Source organism: Onychomys torridus, chromosome X, assembly GCF_903995425.1.
Source record: "Onychomys torridus chromosome X, mOncTor1.1, whole genome shotgun sequence".
Taxonomy (NCBI): domain Eukaryota; kingdom Metazoa; phylum Chordata; class Mammalia; order Rodentia; family Cricetidae; genus Onychomys; species Onychomys torridus.
Genome location: NC_050466.1, coordinates 74,562,235 through 74,586,128, shown reverse-complemented (window position 1 = coordinate 74,586,128; position 23,894 = coordinate 74,562,235). Strand labels below are relative to the sequence as shown.

Genomic DNA, 23,894 nt, shown 5'->3' with positions numbered 1-23,894 from the left:
TGTTATTCAAAATTTTAAGTTTAAATACTCTCTGTATAAGTTACTGAATATGTTCAAATACATGAGTTTCTGTATTTATCATTAGAGACTTTTATTTTAAGGTTTTACTCTCCTTCAGATCAGACATTTTTACAGAGAAATAATTCACAAATTTGGCCTACTATAATACGTTATACACATAATGACAGTTGTCAGCTCCATATGTAAGCTAATACCAGATAGACACGTTGTATAAAATGACATATTCCTTCCCTTTAAATTCTCCCCTTATCTTCCTCACAATGTTCACTTTATTATGACTATAAGTTACCTCTGGCATATTAATTACAGCCCTTCCATAAGCAATTTATTTGGAAGATTTATTTCCAAAAAGGCCAAAGAAGGCCTGCATTAGTTATTCTTTTGTCTAATAACAGAAGAAAGGTATTTGACTTGACCAAGAATTGTTTTGGGACTTTCCTGAACTTCCTAAGAAATGAAAGACAATTTTATTGTACCATCTCAGGCTGACTAAGTGTTGACAGATTCTTTCATGGGAAGAAATGTGGGGAGTCAGAAGATTATTTTATCTTCCAAACTGGCCACAAAAGAATGAAATCCACAACAAGTTATCATCTGTAAATTTTGTTTCAATTATACACAGTTAGCCATTGGACAAACAGCATCTTTGAACATGTTAAAGCCTTCTATTTCAGAAGTTTCTCTATGCAAACCAAGCAAGCATACAAATATCACCACAACAAAATATCCAGCATACAGCAAGAGATACTGAACTCTTCCATGTAAAATGCAGGTTATCATTTCTTTTCTAAGCCCTTCATCAATTCATTATGCAGAACCAATCATAGAGCTATGAGCAACTTTAATTATGTACTCGAATGGCAGGTTCTATTAAGATTAAAGCAAAAGGCAGCAACTTTAAAGTTACTTATAATATAAACTCAAATATAGTTGTACCTAACACAAAAAGAACATTAAATGAACAATTTAAATTTACCTTCATTCTGAAAGAAATGTAATTTTATTAGATTCCAAGAATCATTTTATTGTGATATTTTTAAGTCACAAGGAAAGGCAATTTTACATATAATAACTAACTGCTATAACAGAATATTTTTTTCCTGAGAAGAGTAGCTATAAGAGATCTGATTATAGCAATATGAAAATATAAAGCATTTTTTTAAAGTTATGTCATATGGTATATTTTGGTACTAGGTATTTGACTATGAAGTTGATTTCTGTTATGTTAATATCTTCTTATTCATTCTTGTTGTAAAATTTAATAGACTTGCACATGCAGGTTTAAAAGAACATGATTATGGAAACATGATTAATGATGAAACTACATTTAAAGAATATACACAGTCAAGGCAACCTATCTTATTATAACTTTGTTTGTCCTGTTAGGTTGTTATCTCTTGGAGGCTTGTTCTTTTCTGAAGAGGAAATGGAGGGAGGGTAGAGCTGGAGGAGAAGGGGAGAGGTGACAGGGATTTAGGAGAAGTAGATGGAGGTGAACCTATGGTTGGAATGTATTGTATGAGAGGAGGGATTATATATGAGCAAGAGTTACTGAGACTATGATTGGTAAAAGCACAGGGACAAATAGCCAAACTAATGGAAACACATGAACTACTAACCAATAGCTGAGGAGCCCCCATGGAACTGGATCAGGCCTTCTGGATAAGTGAGACAGTTGATTAGCTTAAACCATTTAGGTGGCCCCCAGGCAGTGGGACTGGGACCTGTCCTTAGTGTATGAGCCGGCTTTCTGGAACCTAGGGCCTATGCTGAGATATTTTGCTCAGCCTTGGTGTAGGGAGTGGAGGAATTCATGGCTGATACATAAAATTAAATTAATTATAAATTTAAAAAAAGATAAAAAATTCCAACATAATAATTCATCACTTCTTTCTATGGGATTAAGCTAAAAAAAGGAATTAATGTATTTTATTATAGGTGAGTAAGCTATATTAAATATATGTTTAAAAAATAAATTCCTGCTTATATATAACTTTAAAATATGTATAATAGATATTAAAAAGAGAAGTGTTTTTTAAAAAAAAAGAATTTAACTCTAAAGACAATCTATCTTATTATGACTCTTCCAGGTCAGTTTTTCTTTTAAACTGGAACTAACACTGGGTAAATTGGGTATTGTTTCTAAAAATCAGTTTTAAAGATTAAAAACTCCATAATCATGACCCTTTTAAACATCATTTTGAAGGTTTGAAATGTCAGAGATTTGCTCAAATTGTAATTATTATGGTTGATGTGTCAAAACCCATATTGTTTTTTTGTACATCATATTCCAATAAAGCAATCTAAAATTAGGTTATTTAGTAGATATACCATAAAGTTTCAAAAGTTCAATACTTATCAAATGCGTATCCCCTATAGGACATTTTGAAATGGGTAAAATGGAATTACCATTTTCAATATTTTATACTGTATCTGGCAATGTGATAATCACAATAATATTTGTGAAATATTATAAGTTTTATATGAAAAACCTAACTATGCAAAATAATACATGCATGAAACATACAGTTGTGAAGGACATTTTATTTGACATGGTATAAAGCTAGACTTCTCTCAATCAATGTCTTAACATACAAATTTATTTTGGTACCAAGATACGGATCTAAACTTCTGTGTCTCATGAACATATATTGAGCAACTGTCACAGGGAAGGAGAGCCAACAGTAAGCACCAACAGTAATTGGGTAAATAGATTTATTTTTAATATTACCTACAAAGTTTTGTCACCAATAATAAGGTAACAAATCTTCTTGAATAAGAACTGGCACAGGGATTATGAGAACAATTATTGTCAAAATACTCAGAGGACATCATAAAAGCAATCATTCTTGACTTAGAAATAAAATACTCCATAATATATTTAAGAGGGTTGTTTCTGTGAAGTTCTCTCCAGTTTTATATATTTTGTTCATTTCAGTTTTCCTTCAGTACAAAAATATATCATAAACATACAGAGTGATTTCTAAATTGATATAAATATAAAAATTGAGCAATTATTTTAGCAGTACCTGCAAAAATTGAAAAGCAATGGCATTTATGTTTTTCTGATTTACTTGACCTTCCACTACATATCACATGTAATGAAAGTGATAAAACATTTTATAACTAGTAAGATTATGAAGCATATAGCTAGGAACCATTTATTTACACATTATTTCATTTATTTTCAGTAGGCAATAAATAAATATTATACATGGAAAATGTTTTAAAGATATTTTCATAGTAAGTAAAGTTTATTAATAACAGAAGTAAGTCTAATTTAAGTAGAATGTAAATTTTTTATTTTATCCACATTTCCATCTGCTCTGACATTCATGTAGATGAGATAATATAGAAATTGCTTCATTAATTCATAGATTTATACAGAATTTCAAGCAAAAAGGAAGATACAACAGACATTAGAGACTAGAATATTATTATAGAGATCAACTTGGATTATATTTTTATTTTATAAATAAAAGAGATATTGCAAGTTTCAACTCAGCCAGCCTGACCTAATCCATTTCAGTGTTTATAGTATTTTCAATTACTGTAGGTAATGAAAGGACAATGCAAGACTGACTGTACTTATATCCAAAGCCCTTGCCAAATTCCTACTTTCATTGCTGGTATCAAAATGATATTTAATTTCCAGAACATCTTGAAATCTAACTTCACATTTTTCTAAGAAAATCTTTAATCTACAGAATTACCCAGAAGATGCACTAAATTTTGAAGTGGCTAAAACATGCATTTAAATAAGATGAAATCCTAAAATAAGTGAAGTAACAAATAATTTAATTGTACTGATCCTTTATTTATAATTGTCAGTTGGATTGTTAGTCATGGATAACTTTATGGAACCAATAAAATGTATTGTCAGCAGAAAAGGTTTTAAGTTTTTTTTTTTTTTAATTAAAATCCCTACAAAACTGGAGTAGCTAACTAATCCTAACTACATCACCTGTGTCCACAGGTATACATGGGACTGAAAGCTTCCTGATGTAGGTGATAGGAACTAAACATAGGGACCTTCCAGGAGCATTATGTACTCTGAACCACTGAGCCATCTTAAAGCTTCTCATTTTTATTGTGAGTACACTGGAAATGGCTTATGATTTGTGTTACCTACATCACCATCAAAGGTGTTAAGTCTGTCACAAAGACATAAAATGACATAGAATAAGTATATACAATGCCATTTTATTTCTTTGGGAGGATAAAAGATTGCAAGGATTAACTCAGCCTAAATCTTAAATGCAGACACAGGCATACACAGCATAAACATGGACTGTCATGCTCAAGGACAGGTGAATTAGAATGCTCTAGTATTATCTTTAGGATATTTATGCTCAAAATTGAAATTACTTCAAAAATGGTCATTAGCTGTGTAAAAATAAAATAAACTGTGATATCAAAATTTATGGGTCATAGCATTTCTCTTATTCCAAAGGAAGAAGTTACCTTGCTGAAAAAAGAGACTGAAAACTTTTAGATTTAACAGGGTAGATATATTTATATATCAAATCATCAGATACTCAACTTTTAATATATTCTACCATATTAATTATAAAGCACACAAACCACTTATCCTTCCCAGAGAATATGATTTTAGATAAATGGCTATGATGATGCTTCAGCTCAGTTAAATTGTATTTAATTTCCTTTATTAACTATACAGAAATATTAATTATATTTCATAATTAAAATCAAGATAAAAATACATTCATTAGGGTCATGGCATTTAGAAAACAAACTGTGCATATCTTATCATGCACATTTGTAAACGCATTTAGTTGAAGACATAATCATTGCAGTTTCATAGAAGTCAATCCATGGTATGTTTTTACCCTCGTTTCCCATTTTAGGTATTCACAAAACAAATAGCTATTATTATTCCAATATTTGGGAACATAAAGTATTTTATTTTCTTAGACTGCCTTTTCATCAAGTTTAACATCCCTAGCTTGTGTTACGGTATTCTCCAGGCCAAAGCTGACTTTAACGTGCAAGAGAGAAGCCTACATACATGAGGTTTCCCACACACACACTTTGATGTTTTGCCATGTAACAGCTTCTTAAGCTCAAAATCCCTCAATGCTTTGATCTGCAAAGCCAGCAAAGGTATAGGTACATGTATTTCTTTATGTGAGCATGATGACATTTCCTTTAATCTCCATCACAATCCTAAAGCTTGCTTCACATTAATGAATTTTAACTGTTACCAAACTTTGCTCATTGTTATGGGATAATGCTGTTGTTTACTGGTTTAATAAAACACTAATTGGCCAGTAGCCAGGCAGGAAGTATAGGTAGGGCAAACAGACTAAAGGAATGCTGGGAAGAGGAAGAGCAGAGTCAGGAGTATCCAGCCAGACAGAGAGAAAGCAAGATGTGAAGGCAGAACTGAAAAGAGGTATCAAGCCACATGACTAAACATAGATAAGAATTATGGTTTAATTTAAGTGTAAGAGCTAGTTGATAATAAGCTTGAGCTAATGACCAAGCAGTTTTAATTAATATAAGCTACTGAGTGATTATTTTATAAGTGGCTGTGGGACTGAGGAAGCTTGGCAAGGCATGGTGAAAACTTCCAACTACAGCTCATTCTTGTTTGTTTGTTTGTTTGTTTTTCAAGACATGGTTTTATTGTGTAGCTTTGGATGTTCTTGAACTCACTCTGTAGACCAGGCTGGCCTCAAACTCACAGAGATATGCCTGCCTCTACTTCCTGAGTGCTGGGATTAAAGGTGTGTCCCACCACTGTCTAGCAACTTTGCTTATTCTTACAGTAATCTCTTAAAAGTCATTTTCTACAGTCCTGCAGTGAGTGTGAATTGTTAATGAAACTTGTTGCCTTCCCTTGTAACAGAAGAAAAATGTACAAATTTGAGTGAATCTCTTAAAGTTACAATCTTAACTGCAATTTTTCTTAGAATTCTTATACAATTTAGATCAAGCTGAATTTGTAGTTAGATAAAAAGCAATTAATTTTCATGTACAAGTTATATTTTCCTTCCTGCCTTTTAATTTCCATTTGTTTGTGTTGCACTGTTTCAATATTCCTACAAACTAATAACCTCAAGCAAAGCCTTGAGGTGACTCTGTGATTACATGATTTGTGAAAGTTCTTGAGGAAAAACAAAGACATGAATATATGAAAAGCTTTGGGCAGATTGTTATGGGACAAAGCCCAAAATTATTGACAAAATTATACTTCCAAAAATGTATTTATGAAAAGTGGTATCTTCTGAATTAGTTTTATCAAATAATACTGACTTTTATAATACTGTATCTAGGAATTTTATTGTCATTATAATTTATGGAGCCAATGAGAAAATATAGGAATGACAACACTTCTGAATTAAAATATTTCAAAGTTACTAGTGCTTCATGTTCTCAGATACCTCCAATACTGCAAAATATCCATAGGCAGGCCATATATAATAAAAATATAAGTAACAATATTATGACTATATAATTTGTTTAATGGAAAACAAAGAAGATTTTTAATTATAAAATGACATGAGAAATGATGTTTATATATCCATTCCTTTCTCATTTTAAATATTAATTTCATTTTGAAAGGAAGATGTAAGTATAATTGAAAATCATGAATAAGAGTTGATATTTTTCTTCAATTGTGCTTCAGGATACATTATCTTAATATTTTTCTTCATCTTTCAACTAATATTTTTAAGTTCTACATAGCAGTTATCAAGTCTCAGGAAGAAAATTTCTCTGTACTTAACTCAAAATAGGAGAAACACCTGCCTAAAATCTATTAAGTAGTATAGTCATTGTCTTAATAGTGGTATGTATATGAATGATGAGCTATAAATTGTGATCAATTATCAAGAAACTTTTATGATTGAATGTAATGGGAAAGATTATGTTAAATATTATCACACATAAGTGTTTTGAATACCCACCCATTATACCATTATCTAACCACAATGGCAAAATACTTTCTATAAAATACCAGTGTTTCCTAAAATTAGAAAAATAGCAAAATCTCACAACATAAACTGATATTACACTGTTACAGCGACTTAGCTACTTTTTCTTATCTAAATTTATATGTTTGTGTAACTTAGCCATTGTAATAACACAATGGATAGTGATAATACAGTTCCCTGATATTCTGTTTAATTACTTCAACATTCAGTTTTCCATTCCTAGAGAACCAGTAGGATAGCAGTAAGTTCATTCAAATGGCTCTCATACATCTGCCTTTCCCAGTTCTCCAATACCAGTATAAGCAAGGTAACCATGTTTTTAATTCAATTGAACACTGGGAAAGGACTAAACTCATAGCATACTTTGGGGACATGAAAGTATTTTTGTCTTAATGTAGTTCTCAAATATTTCCAGGATAATTTATCACTTACTTGTGTTGAACTCTTTTCAAGTTTTTGTGCTAAATTGTCCCAACGTTGTGCAAAGTTTTCCATCCAGATTTCCATTTTTTGAGTCACTGACTTATTTCTCAGTGTTGAAAGGAGATCTTCGTTGAGTGAACTGAGTTTTTCCATGGTTTGTCTTTTCTTTTCTAGATCTATTTTTAACATCTGTTAAAACAAGAGCAATCATGGAATTAAGTCTGGGTCTCAGAATACTGTAATTCAATCACTTGGGTGTTTTTGCCCCTTTGTATAGCTGAGAAAATGCTGTAAATGCAGCTGCACAGTGCCGAAGGTCTATAAAATTCCAGGTAGAACAATACAATCTAAATACACTCTCTTAGAAATCGGAAGACTAAAAACAAAATATCAGATGGAGATTAAACATCTAATAGTTCACTTTAACATATTTGAAGGAATTCCAACAAAAAGACACAGTCACCCCAGTAGGAAATCAACGTGTACACACTTTTTTTTTTCACATTTGAAGATGGATGGCTTTTAGATATTGCTGAATTTCTTTCTTTCTTTTTTAATTGCTGAATTTCTTAACTGTTGATTAAATCCAAATGAATACTATCATTAGTTAGGATCATTGTTGAGTGGAGAAACATGAATGGTTACAGGCCTTTGAATTCAGAAATGCTATATTCATTTGGCCAAAACTGAAATATTTTTTTAATGACTATTTTTAAACTCCTCTATCTATTAGTAGAAACCTTATTGTTTCATGGTTTCCTAAACTTAATGTTTATTTGTAACCATTGGTCATTTAAAATGTGGTTATTTGTGTGATTATTTGCTTTTTTATCTTTTTGTATATGTGGCCTTGGGTATTGAACACATGTCTTATGCATGTGTTCTACTACTGCATCAGACACTTAGTCCTTGAGTTACTATTTTCTAAACTGTTTTAAAACCAATTAAATAAAGTGACTGTCACTGAATATGAATCAGATCCTTCAGAATGTCTTTGCTTATTTTCTAAATGTTTTTGTATTATATTAAGTCATTGTTATACTTTTTATAGATTCAGAATTGATGCAGAAGGTTATTCCTGCCTGTAGGTTTCTTTAGAATAGATAAACAATGTGTGAAATCAGTAGATTATCTACTAAGGTCACCCTTCACATAAAGGAATACATTTACCCATTATCAAATGCTATTCTGTATATTTGTTTGTACACAGAGAAAAGCCAAAAAAAAAAAAAAAAGATACAATCATTTTGCAGTCTTTCAACAGCTCCATTCTACTGGCAGTAAGGATAGTGAATATAATCTAAACCATGATATCTTTCTAAATCTTTAGATTAAAGTTTACTTAAGAACAATTAGCATTATATATGACCCAAGAAATTATCATGAAGCAGATGTACCAAATGTCACACACCAAAGTGTCATGCGCAGAGTAAACAATACAACCCCCTACAAGGGACATTTTAGGAAGCTTATTTTGGCATGCCACCTGCAATGACAGCTATGAAGTGCAGAATGTTCTAGTGTCTCCTTCAATGAGCTTACCCTTTTGTTAGACACTGTTTTACTTGGAGAATTTTATGATCAGCCTTCATGCCATATTATGGAGGGATACAAATTGTGAAGCTCATTTCTAATTTTTCTTAAAACTTACTATTTTCTCCATTTGAAAATTATTATAATCTAAAGTATTAATTGTGATATAAGGTGAATTCATAACAAAGCTATCAATGTCATAGCACAGTCCTATGTAGGACTGGGGAATTTGTTTTGCTAAAATCATGTTAGATTTCCATTAAATTTAAATACATTTTTTTTGTTTGTTTTTCAAGACAGGGATTCTCTGAACTTTGTGCCTTTTTCCTGGAACTCACTCTGTAGCCCAGGCTAGCCTCGAACTCACAGAGATCTGCCTGGCTCTGCCTCCCGAGTGCTGGGATTAAAGGCATACACCACCACCGCTCAGCCCATTTTAATGTGTTAAATCACCAACTGGCCTCTTTTTTTTTTTTTTTTTTTTGAGCTGAGGATCGAACCCAGGGCCTTGCGCTGGCTAGGCAAGCGCTCTATCATTGAGCTAAATCCCCAACCCTTAAGTACATTCTTATACAAGTAGTAGAGCCATAGTTTACATTACCTACCTGGGACTAAAAGTGAAATTTGAATTCTACTGTAAATCCTTCCAGTTCTTTTATGGAAAATGTTTCATTTTCATTAATTTCTCTTAATTAATTATTGTCATGTATTTATTTTATTGGAAGAAACTATAGTTTCTTAATTTTTATAACATGCTCTTATTTTTCATTTAAAATGGAAAGATGTAAACTTACTCATCATTGGCTTATTTTCTCAAAGCTTAAGGAAGAATTTTAAATACCCATATGTGTAGACATATAAGGTTCACCTACTATTAAAGCTACATAGGCAATTATTTAAACATTTTGTTAGGGGAATATGAAATTCATACTTAAAGAAGACTAATATATATATAGAACATTTAGCTTCAATAGTGGCTGCACCTTCTATCCCTATACACATGGTTACTTAAAATTCTTCCTTAAGCTTTGAGAAAAAATTCATCCCAGTTCTGCCTAAATAAATGTAACTAAGATTCCTAGATTAATATTAAAGTAAATAAAAAAGCATTTAGCAAAAATCACAAAAATTAAAGTCACTTTTAAAATAACAAATGCAGCAAACACACTAAAGGTAAAATGTAAGCAACAGATTGCGTGTGGAAGTTTAGAGTCAACTTGTAGAAAGGGTTTCTCTCCTTCTACCATGTTGGTCATGGGAATTAATCTTCATGCTAGCCAGCAGCATTTTTACCTTATAAGCCAGATGACCAGCCCAATATGTGTTTTTAAAAATGATTGTGTCAAACTAGTTATTTAGACTCAATTTCTTCTTTTTTTCTCTGTCTCTCTCTGTGTTTCCCCAGTGTCTCTCTCCTTCCCCCTTGTCTTTTTTTTTTCATTCCCTTCCAGTTTCGGAAAGGACTCTTTTACAATAAAAAGTATTTGGAGTGAAAATGAATCGGTAGCAATACTAGATGCATTTGATTGTAAGTTTTAAATTATCTTCCTTGAGGTGAATTGTTCATATGAGTCCTACACTTATCTTTCTGTGTGACTCTACTTGGATTTTATATTTAGTGTCTCCCTAATTAGTCCTGGCCTATAATCTGCTATGTAAACTATGATAGCCTAGAACTTGAAGTGATCTTATCTCTTCCTCTCATGTGGTAGTATTACAATCATGGGCCACCATGTCCTGCTTGCATGTCATATTAATCTTGAATCAAATGTGCATATCCTAAATAACTATGCTTTAATTTTCCCCAAGTAATAGAAGCAAAATAATATTCATACATAAGGAGTTAAGGCTAAGTCTGTGAATGTTAAGGACATAGAGAGTACTTCCTGAATGTTTGTTGAGAAAAATATCAAATCTGAACTCGATCTCAGAAGCTCACAAAAAGTAAGAAGAATAGAACCAACTGCACAAAGTTGTCCTGTATCACTACAGGAATGCTGTTCCATATCCATGTACATATAAAACACATGCATGTGCACACTCAAGGCAAGTTTTTAAAAATGTTTAGGAAGCAAAAAAAAAAAAAACACAAAACTCTGAAAAGCTTATACAAGGCTAGGACAATAAAAGAAGATAAACATTTCATTTTCACAAAAGCCCAGTACCTAAACCTGCTTTTAAAGCATACAGGAAGCCACAGTACATAAATCAGGTCAAGTCAGTAGTAAATGGTGAAAAGAGACAGATTATGCTGTTCAGAAAGAAGAGAGTAGACAAGTTCTACCTGGTCAAGGTTAGATGATGAATTGAATTTAAAATGTGATATACAATTACAAAAGGTACAGGAAACCTTCACCCTCTTCTCACCAGGAGTATGCACAGAAGGATAATGCCATGACAATTTCTCTTACACTGGAGAAATTGAATAATGCATCAATTTTTTCTGCAGTGATTTATGGAAAAATACATAAAGTAGTCTATTCCATTCCAATCACCTGTTTCAGTACTGCAGTAGGTTGGTTGATTACAGTGTCTCTAAACTTCAGAGAATATTATAATCATACAGTAGGCTCATTAAAATACAGATTCCCGGCTCCTCTTTGTAGAATATAAAAGTCCTTACACCTGGAAAGAACCTAAGAATTTATATTTCTTTATATGTATACTGATGCTGAAACCACCGACTTAAGGAACATATTTTTGAAAGCATTGATTTTATTAAGATAAATTCATTGAGAGTCATCAGAGTAGTTGCTTTCAGGGCACCAAATCAGTATAAAACAGTACTTTCCACAAAGACTTTCTGAGCTTTCATATGCACAGGTAAATAAACAGCCTTTCTGAAAGCCTTGGGTTATATACTCTTGCATCTCCATATTTCTAAGTGTTATCCTTTTTTTCTGACAAACAGCAACAGTCTCCAGAGGAGATTTCTTCTGGAGATGTGCTTTCCTGGGATAATCTATACAATTTAATAAGTCCTACAATTCACCTCATAAAGCTTGAGTTTTATCTTCTGTTTAGTTTTTAATATTTGGATAAAAACTATACAGCTTTATTTATATATATCACTGATCTAGAAGAAATGAAATACCAAACTTTCCAGATAACAAACCTAACAAAAAGTATTCAAAAATTACTCTGGTTATTAGTGATAATATTTCAAAAGAAATTCTACTGAATGTAAATAAAAGAGAATTTTAGAACACTGAATCTATACCTAGGCATATAGTAGGAACTGGTAACAGATGGTACCTGTTTTGGGTCTCAGATTATGACATATTTTAATGAACATTAAATTCTTATTCACTGCCTGAGTCAGCATGGGAATTTTACCTCCAATTCTAGACCAGCTGTCAGGTTTTGTTAATTGGCTTAAACTATCAAATGGTAAGACTTACACAAAATATATTTTCAATTTGTTCATAGCTAAGGTGACATAATATGAATTTTAATCACATTCAGATTTCATTGAGACTTCGCCAAGCATTTTCATGGTCCTGAGTCTGGGAAAGTCTTTTATTCACAAAATGCCACATAGTAGCATTTGATGGTTGAAAGTGACAGTTTGGAATCACAGCCAATTTGTTTCTGGTAAAGTAAATGATATGAGGAATTTAAAAATAGTTTGAGAGGCCTTGACCTGAGTCTAAATGTCTTAGTGCTTATTATAACTCAGCTACTAGTGTTTTATACTCCCTGCTATATGGCATGCCTAGATTTTCCTAGACTTCAATTTCTTCTTCTAAAATCAACTAAGTAGCTTCTCCGAAAGAACTGTAACTTGTAAATCAATTGGAGATATACTAGCTTCATGGCATTTGGACTTTGTCATTTGGTTGTTTCCTAACAACAACTTTATTGATCAGTAAAGTTAATCACAAGTATAGATAGTAACTAGCAGTTGGCATCAGAATTGGTATCTGTTATCATACAAAATAAATTAATAATATTCAGGCATATAACACATTCTGGATATAACTGTCAAATAAATAACAGATGCTCTACTATCATTTGGCCTTGATATTTCTTCATACAGAGATAAAATCTATTTGCTTTTCATGAGATCTGAGCAGATTTATGACTGCTTCAACCAAGTAGAAAAGCAGCGATGCTAAATAAAGGTTTAGGTTAAGTCTCAGTTACAAGAATAATCTGTGTGGGAATTCTGACTACTGAACGCACTCATGCTATGATGATAGCAAACACAATAATGTCAAATAGGTTTAGTCAGAAACCACGGATTTCAAAGCATCCATGCTGATGTAGCACAAGGTATTAATGAAAGAGCAATTTCACGTTATTCTAGTTCCTACTCACTTATATACTGAGAGTCTAAATATTGAGAAACAGAAATGAATCATCTCATTTTGTACATACCAAGTGATAGTGATCTACAAAACCCATGAAGATAATATAAAATTCACATGTCTTTAAAAAATTCAAGTTATTTGCTGTATAGTAATAGTAATTCTAAAGACAACCAACTCTCAGCTTTTCGCTGTTCTGAATTCAATATTCTACAGTCTTTGTTTCTTATAGAGATGTCTCTGACTTGTACTATACAGTAACTAGTTATTGAATGATTAATATGTGTGAGGCACCATTCTGAAGGCTAATGTCATGACAGAAAGCAGAAACAGAGTGCCCATATTCACAGGGTTTGTCAACTTGCCATAAACCTAGACATAGCTGGGAAGAGACTGTCTCAATTGAGGAAGTGATTCCATCAGGATATCCTGGAGACATGTCTGTGTAGCATTTACTTGATTAATAATTGGGGGGGGGGCAGTCCCACTACAGGGTGGGTTATCTTGGGTGCTATAAGAAAGGTGATTGGGCTAAAGCCAATTAGCAGCGTTCCTCAATGGCCTCTATTTGCATTCAGAATACTCTTATTTATATCAGAGTTGCTAACCATTTATTGACTCAAGGGATCTATCTTTTGTTTGAAAAGATAATTTCCACATATTTCTTGCCTAAGGATATGGAGGCCATGCATCCTGTCCTCTAGAGAAGGTATAAACTTTCCTCAATTGGCCCTTCTGTCTTTGTGGCAAATTACAATGTATACCATTCTCTTCTTTATAATTTTTTTTTTCACGTTCTTTTGAAAAAAGATCTCATGTATCAAAGGCTAGCCTGGAACTTTCACTATGTTGTGAAAGATAAGCTTGAGATACTGATCCCCCTGCCTCTACCTCCATGTGCTGGCATTATGGGTGTGAACGAATGTGCTCAATTTATGTGGTGCCACAGGTCTTATGGAGGAATTGCTGCATGTTAGGCAAGTACTCCACCCAATGAGCTCTATCCACAGACTTCTTCTGACTCATACGATGTCATTTTCTCTCTTCTAACATTCTTAAATACTAACCCTTGTAGATCTCATCCATTTCTCTGTCATTGTGTGATCCCTGGGTCTTTCCTAGGGTCCCGTTTACTAGGTAGCCTCCCTGGAGTTGTGTAGCAGTCTAGTCATCTTTGTTTTACATCTAGTATCCTCCTATGAGTGAGTACATACCATGTTTGTCCTTCTGAGTCTGGGTTACCTCACTCAGGATGATTTTTTCTAGATCCATCCGTTTGCCTGCAAGCCTCATGATGTCATTGTTTTTCTCTGCTGAGTAGTACTCCATTGTGTGTATGTACCATAATTTCTTTATCCATTCTTCAGTTGAAGGGCATTTAGGCTGTTTCCAGGTTCTGGATATTACAACCAATGCTGATATGAACATAGCTGAGCAAATGCCCTTGTGGTATGATTGAGCATTCCTTGGGTATATGCCCAAGTGTGCTACAGCTGGGTCTTGGGGGAGATGGATTCCCAATTTTCTAAGGAAGCGCCATATTGATTTCCAAAATGGCTGTACAAGCTTGCATTCCCACCAGCACTATAGTTGAGTTCCCCTTGCTCCACATCCTCTCCAGCATAAGCTGTCTTCTGTGTTTTTGATCTTAGCCACTTCGACAGGTGTAAGGTGGTATCTCAGAGTCATTTTGATTTGCATTTCCCAGATAATTAGGGATGTTGAGCAATTCCTTAAATGACTTTCAGCCATTTGAACTTCCTCTGTTGAGAATCCTCTGTTTAGTTCTATAGCCCATTTCTTAATTGGACTGTTGGGCATTTTGATGTCTTTGATTCTTGAGTTCTTTATATATTCTAGATATCAGTCCTCTGTCAGATATGGGGTTGGTGAAGACCTTTTTCCCATTCCGTAGGTTGTTGCTTTGTCTTGTTGACCATGTCCTTTGCTCTACAAAAGCTTCTCAGTTTCAACAGGTCCCATTGATTGATTGTTTCTCTCAGTGTCTGTGCTACGGGTGTTATATTTAGAAATTGATCTCTGGTGCCAATGCGTTCAAGAGTACTTCCTACTTTCTCTTCTATCAGGTTCAGAGTAACTGGATTTATGTGAGGACTTTGATCCACCTGGACTTAAGTTTTGTGCATAGTGACAGATATGGATCTATTTGCAGCCTTCTACACATTGACATCCAGTTATGCCAGCACAATTTGTTGAAGATGCTTTCTTTTTTCCATTGTATTTTTTGGCTTCTTTGTCAAAAATTATATGTTCATAGGTGTGCAGGTTAATGTCAGGGTCTTCAATTTGATTCCATTGGTCCACATGTCGGGTTTTTATGCCAGTACCATGCTGTTTTTATTAAGGTAGCTCTATAGTAGAGCTTGATTTCAGGGATCGTGATGCCTCCAGAGATTGTTTTTATTATACAGGATTCTTTTGGCTATCCTGGGTTTTTTTGCTTTTCCATATGAAGTTGAATATTATTCTTTCCAGATCTGTGAAGAATTGTGTTGGTAATTTGATGGGGATTGTGTTGAATCTGTAGATTGCTTTTGGTAAGTTCGCCATTTTTACTATGTTAGTCCTGCCTATCCACGAGCATGGGTGATCTTTCCATATTCTGACATCTTCTTCAATTTCTTTTTTCAAGGACTTAAAGTTCTTGTCATATAGGTCCTTCACATGCTTAGTTAGAGTAACCCCAAGGTATTTTTTATCATTTGTGGCTATTGTAAAGGGTGATGTATCTCTGATTTCCTTCTCAGTATGTTTGTCTATTGTATATAGGAGGGCTACTGATTTTTTTGAGTTGATCTAGTATCCTGCTATATTGCTGAAGGTTTTTATTAGCTATATCGACAGTGGGAGTAATGAAGGGAATGATTTGAGGGAAAGAAAGCTTAGGGGAGCAGGAGATCCCAGCTGAATCATGAACAGAAAGGGAGAATGAGGAACAACAGACCATGATAAATGAAGACCACATGAGAACAGGAATAGGCAGAGTACTCGAGATGTCCCCAGATGTCCCCAATTATATACCCTCTGTAGACTGCTGGCAATGGTCAAGAGAAAGCCTGATCTGTCCTAGTCTGGTGATCAGATGACTAAACACCCTTAACAGTTGTCTTGGAACTCTCATCCAATAACTGATGGAAGTGGATGCAGAGATCCTCAGCCAGGCCCCAGGTGGAGCTTCAGGTGTCCAACTGTTGAGAAAGAGGAGGGACTGCAAGAGTGTGAATTGTTGAATCCAAGATTGTAAAAAGCATAGGGACAAATAGCCAATTGAATGGAAGCACATGAATTATGAACCAAAGGCTGTGGAGCCCCCAGCTAGATCAGGCCCTCTAGATAAGTGAGACAATTGAATAGCTTGATCTGTTTGGGAGGCCCCCGAGCTGTGGGACCTGGACCTGTCCTTAGTGTGTGAGCTGGCTGTTTGGAACCTTGGGCTTACACATGGACACATGCTCAGCCTGGAAGGAGGGGACAGGACTTGCCTGTACTGAATCCACCAGATTTAAATGAATCCCCAGGGTGTCTTGGTCCTGGAGGACATGGGAATGGAGGGGAGGGGCTGGGGGAAGCTGGGGGTGGGGGCGGGAGGGGGGAGGACAGGGGAAACCATGGCTGATATATAAAATTAAAACACATAATAATAATAATAATAATAATAATAATAATAATAATAATGAATTCTAACCCTTATTAAAATTTCTTTTTACTCTGTCCTTCACTCAATTATACATAGTGCCTGAATTCCTGGCCTTTTTATTTATTATTTTACAGTACCCAGTCTCTGTACAGCATGTTTACTTGTCCTCCAATATTTAACTAATTAGGTATCAATTTCTGAGTGTCTGATACATGTGTTGACAAGTAGGTGTTTTCACATAGATGTGGTAGTTTCATCTTAACATAAGTGAAACTAATTATCATTATTTTCATTCAGGTGTTTTCTCCTTCGTTCTCCTATTAGGCTACCTAACCTTGAACCCAGTCTTCTAACTGAGAAGTTTATGTAGTATCTACAATATTTGATTTTTATTTGTCAAACTAATGTTCAGTCCCATAGATAGGAGGATAAATATGTTGTATTCTTTTTATGTGCTACTCCAAGGATTATCTTTAGGTCTGTCTCTTTTAAAATATGTTGTTTAAAATTTATATGGAAAGCAAACAAATGCTTCTTAGTGTTGCTTTTAATTTAACCAAATTTTTACTCTGGGTATGCCTATAAAAACTGTTTTGTTTAAAAATAATTTTAAAGCATATCTATACATTTTTCAACTTTGATTAAGAAAAGTACAGATAATAACTGTGAATAATCTGTAATCCAAGCATAAAAATGACTATGTAGTTTAAGACAAGATAAAATATACAATGTTCTAAAGTAATTGTATTATTGAGTTTTAAAAAATTATTGAAAACAAAGTATACCTACAGATATTTTTTGAAGACTTGATACCATTTCATTTTGGTCTTTAAAGCCATGTGTTTGAATTTTCTTCATTGCATCTTCTTTTTCTGAAATCCATGTACTAAAACGACACTGAAAGGGATCAAAGAAGAATTATTTCAAATAGATTCTTTTGTTACTTGTCCAATTTAACACCTCTTCAGTTTCATGACAGCCCCAATTTCCTCCTACAAAAACGCACCTGTTCTTCAGTAAAACGCTGCCATTTTAGAAGAATATCTTGTAAAAGAACCCAGCGCTCTTCAGTCCATCTGCAGATATTTGCCCATCGATCTCCCAATACCTGAAGATGGGGGAAATCAATCACATTATTAAACAATTGTAACACAATCTCATTTAAAATGGCAGGGATGTTTTCCTGAAGTACCCTATTTTAAATCTCCTCTAAAGAATAGCTTTCCTGTTTCTGCTCATAAGGTAAGCAATGTGCCTTTTATATACTTTCAGATTACTTCACTCTTTCTTCCACCTTTCATTCAAAAGCAGATATTTGAATGCAATATAAAGTAGTTATCCAACCATTTGTTGAATGTCTCTATAAGTGTAAAATAGAAAAATATCATAAAGGAGCAATATACAATATAAAACATATTAAAATATTACACTATGTCCCATATAGATGCACAGCTCTTATGTGTCAATAGAAAAAGACAGAAAAGATTTTCCAATGAGAACATCTAAAATAAATGTCTCCTTTAGATCTGAAAATATACCCTTTGAATTAAAGGTCTAAATATTAGACTCAAAGTAAAAGAAGAAATTCTTATTTTAGTAATGCATCAGTAATTAGAGTTGTCTAAAGAAAATTCTTTGTCATTTTTAAATTTTCCTTGCATTGTTTCTATTATCTTGATCATTATAAAATTCTTGATTATTATTAGAAAAGTATCAAATCTTCTGTCTGTTAATTAAAACAGTGAGAAAATTCTGCTGTTCTCTGAAAAATAGCTGCAATATATTTACCGTGTTCCTTGTGTCTATGTATATACACTATTTTAATATGTAACATAAACCAAAATCATTGACAATACTTTTGATTTGGAGAATGGTATAATGTTTTATATATTGGAGAATAAATATTACAATGTTTTATGTTACAAAATTGCATCATTTACTTTAAGGACTTCAAAGCCTCAAGTTTTTAACTTTTTTCTCTTTTTACATATAAATGATATTTTTCACAGCTGCTGGATCAATAAACCTAGACATATTACAAAATCTGTTATTTTTTATATAAAATCGGAGTAATGGAAAGTATAATTCCTATTTTGAAACAATGTAACTAATATGTATAGAAATTATAAAGTGTTTCTTGATTAGCTCATTCCATATTTTGAGATAATATCTCATCAAAATATCTACCATTTTTGTATCAACTTACTCACTTTAAAAATATTGATGTTTGAGTCAAACACTGCAAACATATATAATACCAAGAAAATATTTACATATTGGAAAGCAGCTTGAAGTTCAAAATACTTTTAAAATAGTTTCATCTACCTTTATTTCTAAGTGGAAATTCCATTTATGAGGAAGCAGCAAATGGCAAACATTTTACTATATTATTATAGCTGTTCAGTAGGAAATGAGTTTTCAGATTTTTCTGCAGAAATGTCAATAATAATTTTATGGCTATCATCATAATGTAACTTATTTTCTTTGTTTTATAGTTTCATTTCTAATCAGCTTCTTTTGAATTACATTTGTTGATTATAGAAACTATATCAGTGAGAAAGCAATGCAACACAATCATAAGAGATATACCAACTTAAATCAATTACATCAACTACTTTAAACCAGTGAATTATTACAAAGAAGCTTTGGGATTTTCTAAAGGTAATTATTATTTGAAATATTAATTTTTAAATTATAAGCATTTCTAAAACTAAAGTATTTAGATGTAGTTATCATTTCTGTACTTTTCTCAGTTGTGTTGCAAGTAAAACAAATATAGCAGTATGAAGGAGCATTTTCAAATTACATCTTTATAAATTAATTTTTTAGTTTATTGTCTGGATCCCGTTGATTGGTTTAGTTGCTTTTTCAAAGCACATGTGAAAAAGGGCCAAAAGAACATTTGGATAAATGACAAGAATTTGACAAGCCTGGGAGGTAAAACTTAATCACAGCAATCCTCGAAGTTAACGATGTCTATGATAGAATAAGAGTGCTAAATTGTGTCTGATGTGTTTGGTACTAAGATTTAAAGTAATGCCAGGAATATGCCCTACTAAAGAAGACAGTCACATGTCATGGACCACACAATGGAGCAGTCACAAACTAGTTGGACAGAGGTGGCTAGCAGCATTTTATTTCACTTGAAGACTTGATAACACATCCCCAGCTAAATGAATTGTGTATGGAACTTTGCTGAGGAATGTCATTCTGTATGCTCTGAATGTGAATGTGTGTTGCTCTGATTGGTTGCTCTGACTGCTACTGATTGGCCAGTAGCCAGGCAAGACATATAGGTGAGATAAGCAGACAAGGAGAATTCTGGGAAGAGGAAGGCTTTGTCAGGAGATACCAGCCAGACACAGAGGAAGCAAGATGATGAGGTAGAACTGGGAAAAGGTACCAAGCCATGTGGCTAAACATAAATAAGAATTATGGGTTAATTTAAGTGTAAGAGCTAGTCATTAATAAGCCTGAGCTAATAGCCGAGCAGTTATAATTAATATAAACCTCTGTGCGCTTACTTAGGGGATGCAAGTGGAAGATATTTGTCCTGACTGCTGGCCAGCCAGGACACAGGAAAACTTCTGGCTACAGAATAGGCCTTCTGAAAACTAACTTTTTCTTGAATCCCAATTTTCACTTTACAACTAACCATGCACTTACCAATATAAGCAGCTCCATCTCAACAGAGGTAAACCAATAATTACATCAAGTTACTTATTGAAAGAAAAAACATGAAACCATTATGAAGCAAGAAATATGGCAGTCTTTCTGAATAATGCTTTGACAATTTTTCTGACTTTTTCTCAAATTTGAAGTTTTTTACACACTGTTAACCAAAGGTGAATATTTAAAATGGCACATCTTATACCTTCCTCAAAATATGATGTTGGGTAGAAAAACACAATTTGGAGTATCAAAAAACACTTACTGGAAATTTATCATAAAAATACTCTTAGTTCTCTTTAAATGATCTTGTGCTAACTCCTGCCTAAATATATGCAACAGGTGGATGGTTACTCTAAACATGCGCACATGTTAGCTAACCCACTTAACAAGAATTTTAACCTTAATATAATCTGATCTAAGACATATATGACATTTTAACTGCACATTTGTTTAATCACATGGAAAACCCAAAAATACTTGCATTTTTAGATACAGACTCTGTAGTGTTTGATGGTACTTAATTTTAAGCAGTAAATTTAACTGTCAGATTTGTTAATGAAATTTTGCCTTGGTGACTATACTGAAAATGTAATGACAGAAACACACTCTTTGTCTACCATTCCATTCAGTTCCTAACATATTATTTTCTTTATGACTTCTAAGAAGTTATAATGAATACATGCACAAAGGCCACCCCATCTTTCTTGTTTGCATGGTGTTATTTAAGTGTGGCAGCTTAGTGAACTCTGTATTCTCCAGCTCCCTCAGGTCTAGCCAACAGTGATACCAGAAAGAAAGGAACATTCTACCATGCAAACTTCTTTGTAGCATTCATCACATTCCCAGCAATTCCTTGGCCAGCAGATAGTTTACTACTCCTTACAACTTGGAACTCTGAAGTAGACAGACTCCTTACATTTCCGGTTAATATCTCAGAGATGAATATCGCCAGTGTAACTATAAACACTGATTACTATCTTGTAAATCTTCCTCTTTCTTCTTTAGTAACTAACTATCTTACCAGTATTTTGTGGTAAATTTGAAGGCCTAAAGAAGCAAAGATTTTATGGCAGTAGTTTTCAACCTCCCTAATGAGGAACCCTTTAATACAGTTCTTCATGTTGTCATGACCCTCAATCATAAAATTCTTTTTGTTGCTACTCTGTAACAGTAATTTTGCTACTGTTATGAATCATGATGTAAATATCTGATACGCAGTATATCTGATATGCAACTCAGGTGAAAGGGCCACTCAGTCCCCAAAGGAGTTGTGACCCATAGGTTGAGAACCAGTATTGTATGCCATTCTATCCTATCCATCTCAGAAAACAGATGCTGAAAACTTACTATAATCACGAATAATACAGAAACAATATTTGAAGGTACTAATGCGAGCAGCCCTAATCTTAATTTATAGACAGCATAAAAAAGTCCTGTGCCTGCCCAATTTAGTAACACCTGTTGGGAAACTCAATCACAGCACAAAGTCTGTTTCAGTTATGTGCCCCTAGGAAAAAGCAGGCAAAAGAATCTGTCCTGGTAGTCTCAAACCCATCTTATGCTAAGGTCAGACCAGGCTACATATATGAAAGTACTCTGGAAGTGGTGATCAATTATTGACATGGCAGTGATTGGTAAAGATTTGCAGGTCAGACAATAGAAAATTAGCTTTTTACAAAATGCAAAAATTCTGAAATGTTACAAAATAGTAAGAGAAGACACATCAAACATGTCTATAGGAATTAAAATTACAAATTTTCATATTTTCTCTGGAGCCCATGACATATAAACTTCACAAAAGACCTGAAATACCCTTTACTAGCCCATCTTAGGCAGGACTATGCTCCAATATATACTGTAATTGAAAGCAAATTATGGACAGTGGGTATTTCCTGTGCTCCATTCTAAATATTGTCTTGAAGCAATCTACATTCTACAAGAAATGACTCATTTTTTTAATCTTTTAAAATCTCAAATTCATGATCTTCCTGTTGGGATTATAGATGTATACCACTACATATGGAAAAAATCACAAATTTTGATAAATGTACAAAGTCAAATGAATTAAATAATACTGAGATAATGAAGGATTGATGAGGATGAGCTATATTTAAAGCTCATGTTAAAGAAAATCAAGAGCATCTTGATTTCTCCTGAAGTTGATATGAGGTTAAATATGCCAAGAACAATCAGATCAACTTCATTTGCCAGAAAGGTCAAAAATTTCTTCCTTTACATCATATCTCAATTTCATATATTACATAACAAATTATTATGTTGGTCAAATATAACACTATATGACTATGTTGTCATTTGGTAGCTCAATTGCTAAAAACAAATAATATGGAAACTGCTTAAACTTAAACATAAATAAAAAAATCTAGAATGTGGAAATAAAAAGGGGGTGGCAGAGGGCAAGGAGTGGGGGATGAGAACATAGGGAAATGGGAAGGTCAAGGTGGAAAAGGAACAGAGTGGGAGGGCAGGGAGAAAGATACCATGATAAATGAGGACATCATGGGAATAGGAAGAGGCAGGGTGCTGGGGAGGCTCTCAGGAATCGACAGGATGACCCCACCTTGATCTGCTGGCAGTGATCCAGAGGGTGCCTGGACCGGTCTACTCTGGTGACCAGCCTATCAAATAACCTAGCTGTCATCATAGAGCCTTTGTCCAGTGACTGATGGAGGCAGATACAGAGATCCACAGCCAGGCACCAGGATGAGCTTTGGGAATCCAATTGATGAGAGAGAAGAGAGATACTGCAGGAGAGGGATGTCAAGATCATGACGGGAAGATGTGCAGAGATGACCGGCCACACTAGGGGAAGCCCATAAACTGTGGACTGGTGGCTGTGGAGCCCCCATGGGACTGACCTAGGCCCTCTGGATATGGAAGATGGTTGTTTGGGTCAAACTGTTTGGGAGGCACCCAGGCAGGGGGATCAGGATATGTCCCTGGTCTATGGGCAGGCCTCTAGAATCTGGTGCCTTTGGTATGATACCTTGCACAGCCTTGGTGCAGTGGAAAGGGGCTTGGACCTACCTAGGCTCAGTGTGCTGGGCTCTGCTGACTCCCCATGGGAGACCTCGATTTGGGGGATGTGGGGGTGTGGGGTGGCTTGCCAAGAGGGCTGGGGGTGGGAGGAGGTGGTGTCTATGGATAGCATGTGGAGTGAGTAGAAAATTTCTTAATAAAGACAAATGGGAAAAAAGGAAATTCAAGTCTACACTATTGCTTGGTGATCAAGATGTAAATAACATGGATGTAGTTGGTAATGTATGATATCTATGAGGTAGCAATCTTGAGTTTAATGTC

At 34.0% G+C, this 23,894-nt stretch overlaps 1 protein-coding gene across 4 annotated transcripts in view; it reads right to left on the bottom strand.

Annotated features, from left to right (window-relative positions):
- The window catches only part of Dmd (dystrophin), a 1,920,150-nt gene that overhangs the window by 1,395,094 nt on the left and 501,162 nt on the right, over positions 1-23,894 (bottom strand). For all 4 annotated transcript variants that reach the window (XM_036174407.1, XM_036174408.1, XM_036174405.1 and 1 more), the window contains 3 exons: positions 17,911-18,012; positions 17,694-17,801; positions 7,413-7,592 (listed from right to left, as the gene is read on the bottom strand). In XM_036174407.1, the coding sequence (XP_036030300.1) occupies positions 7,413-7,592; positions 17,694-17,801; positions 17,911-18,012 (390 nt within the window). The remainder of the gene's footprint in view (positions 1-7,412; positions 7,593-17,693; positions 17,802-17,910; positions 18,013-23,894) is intronic.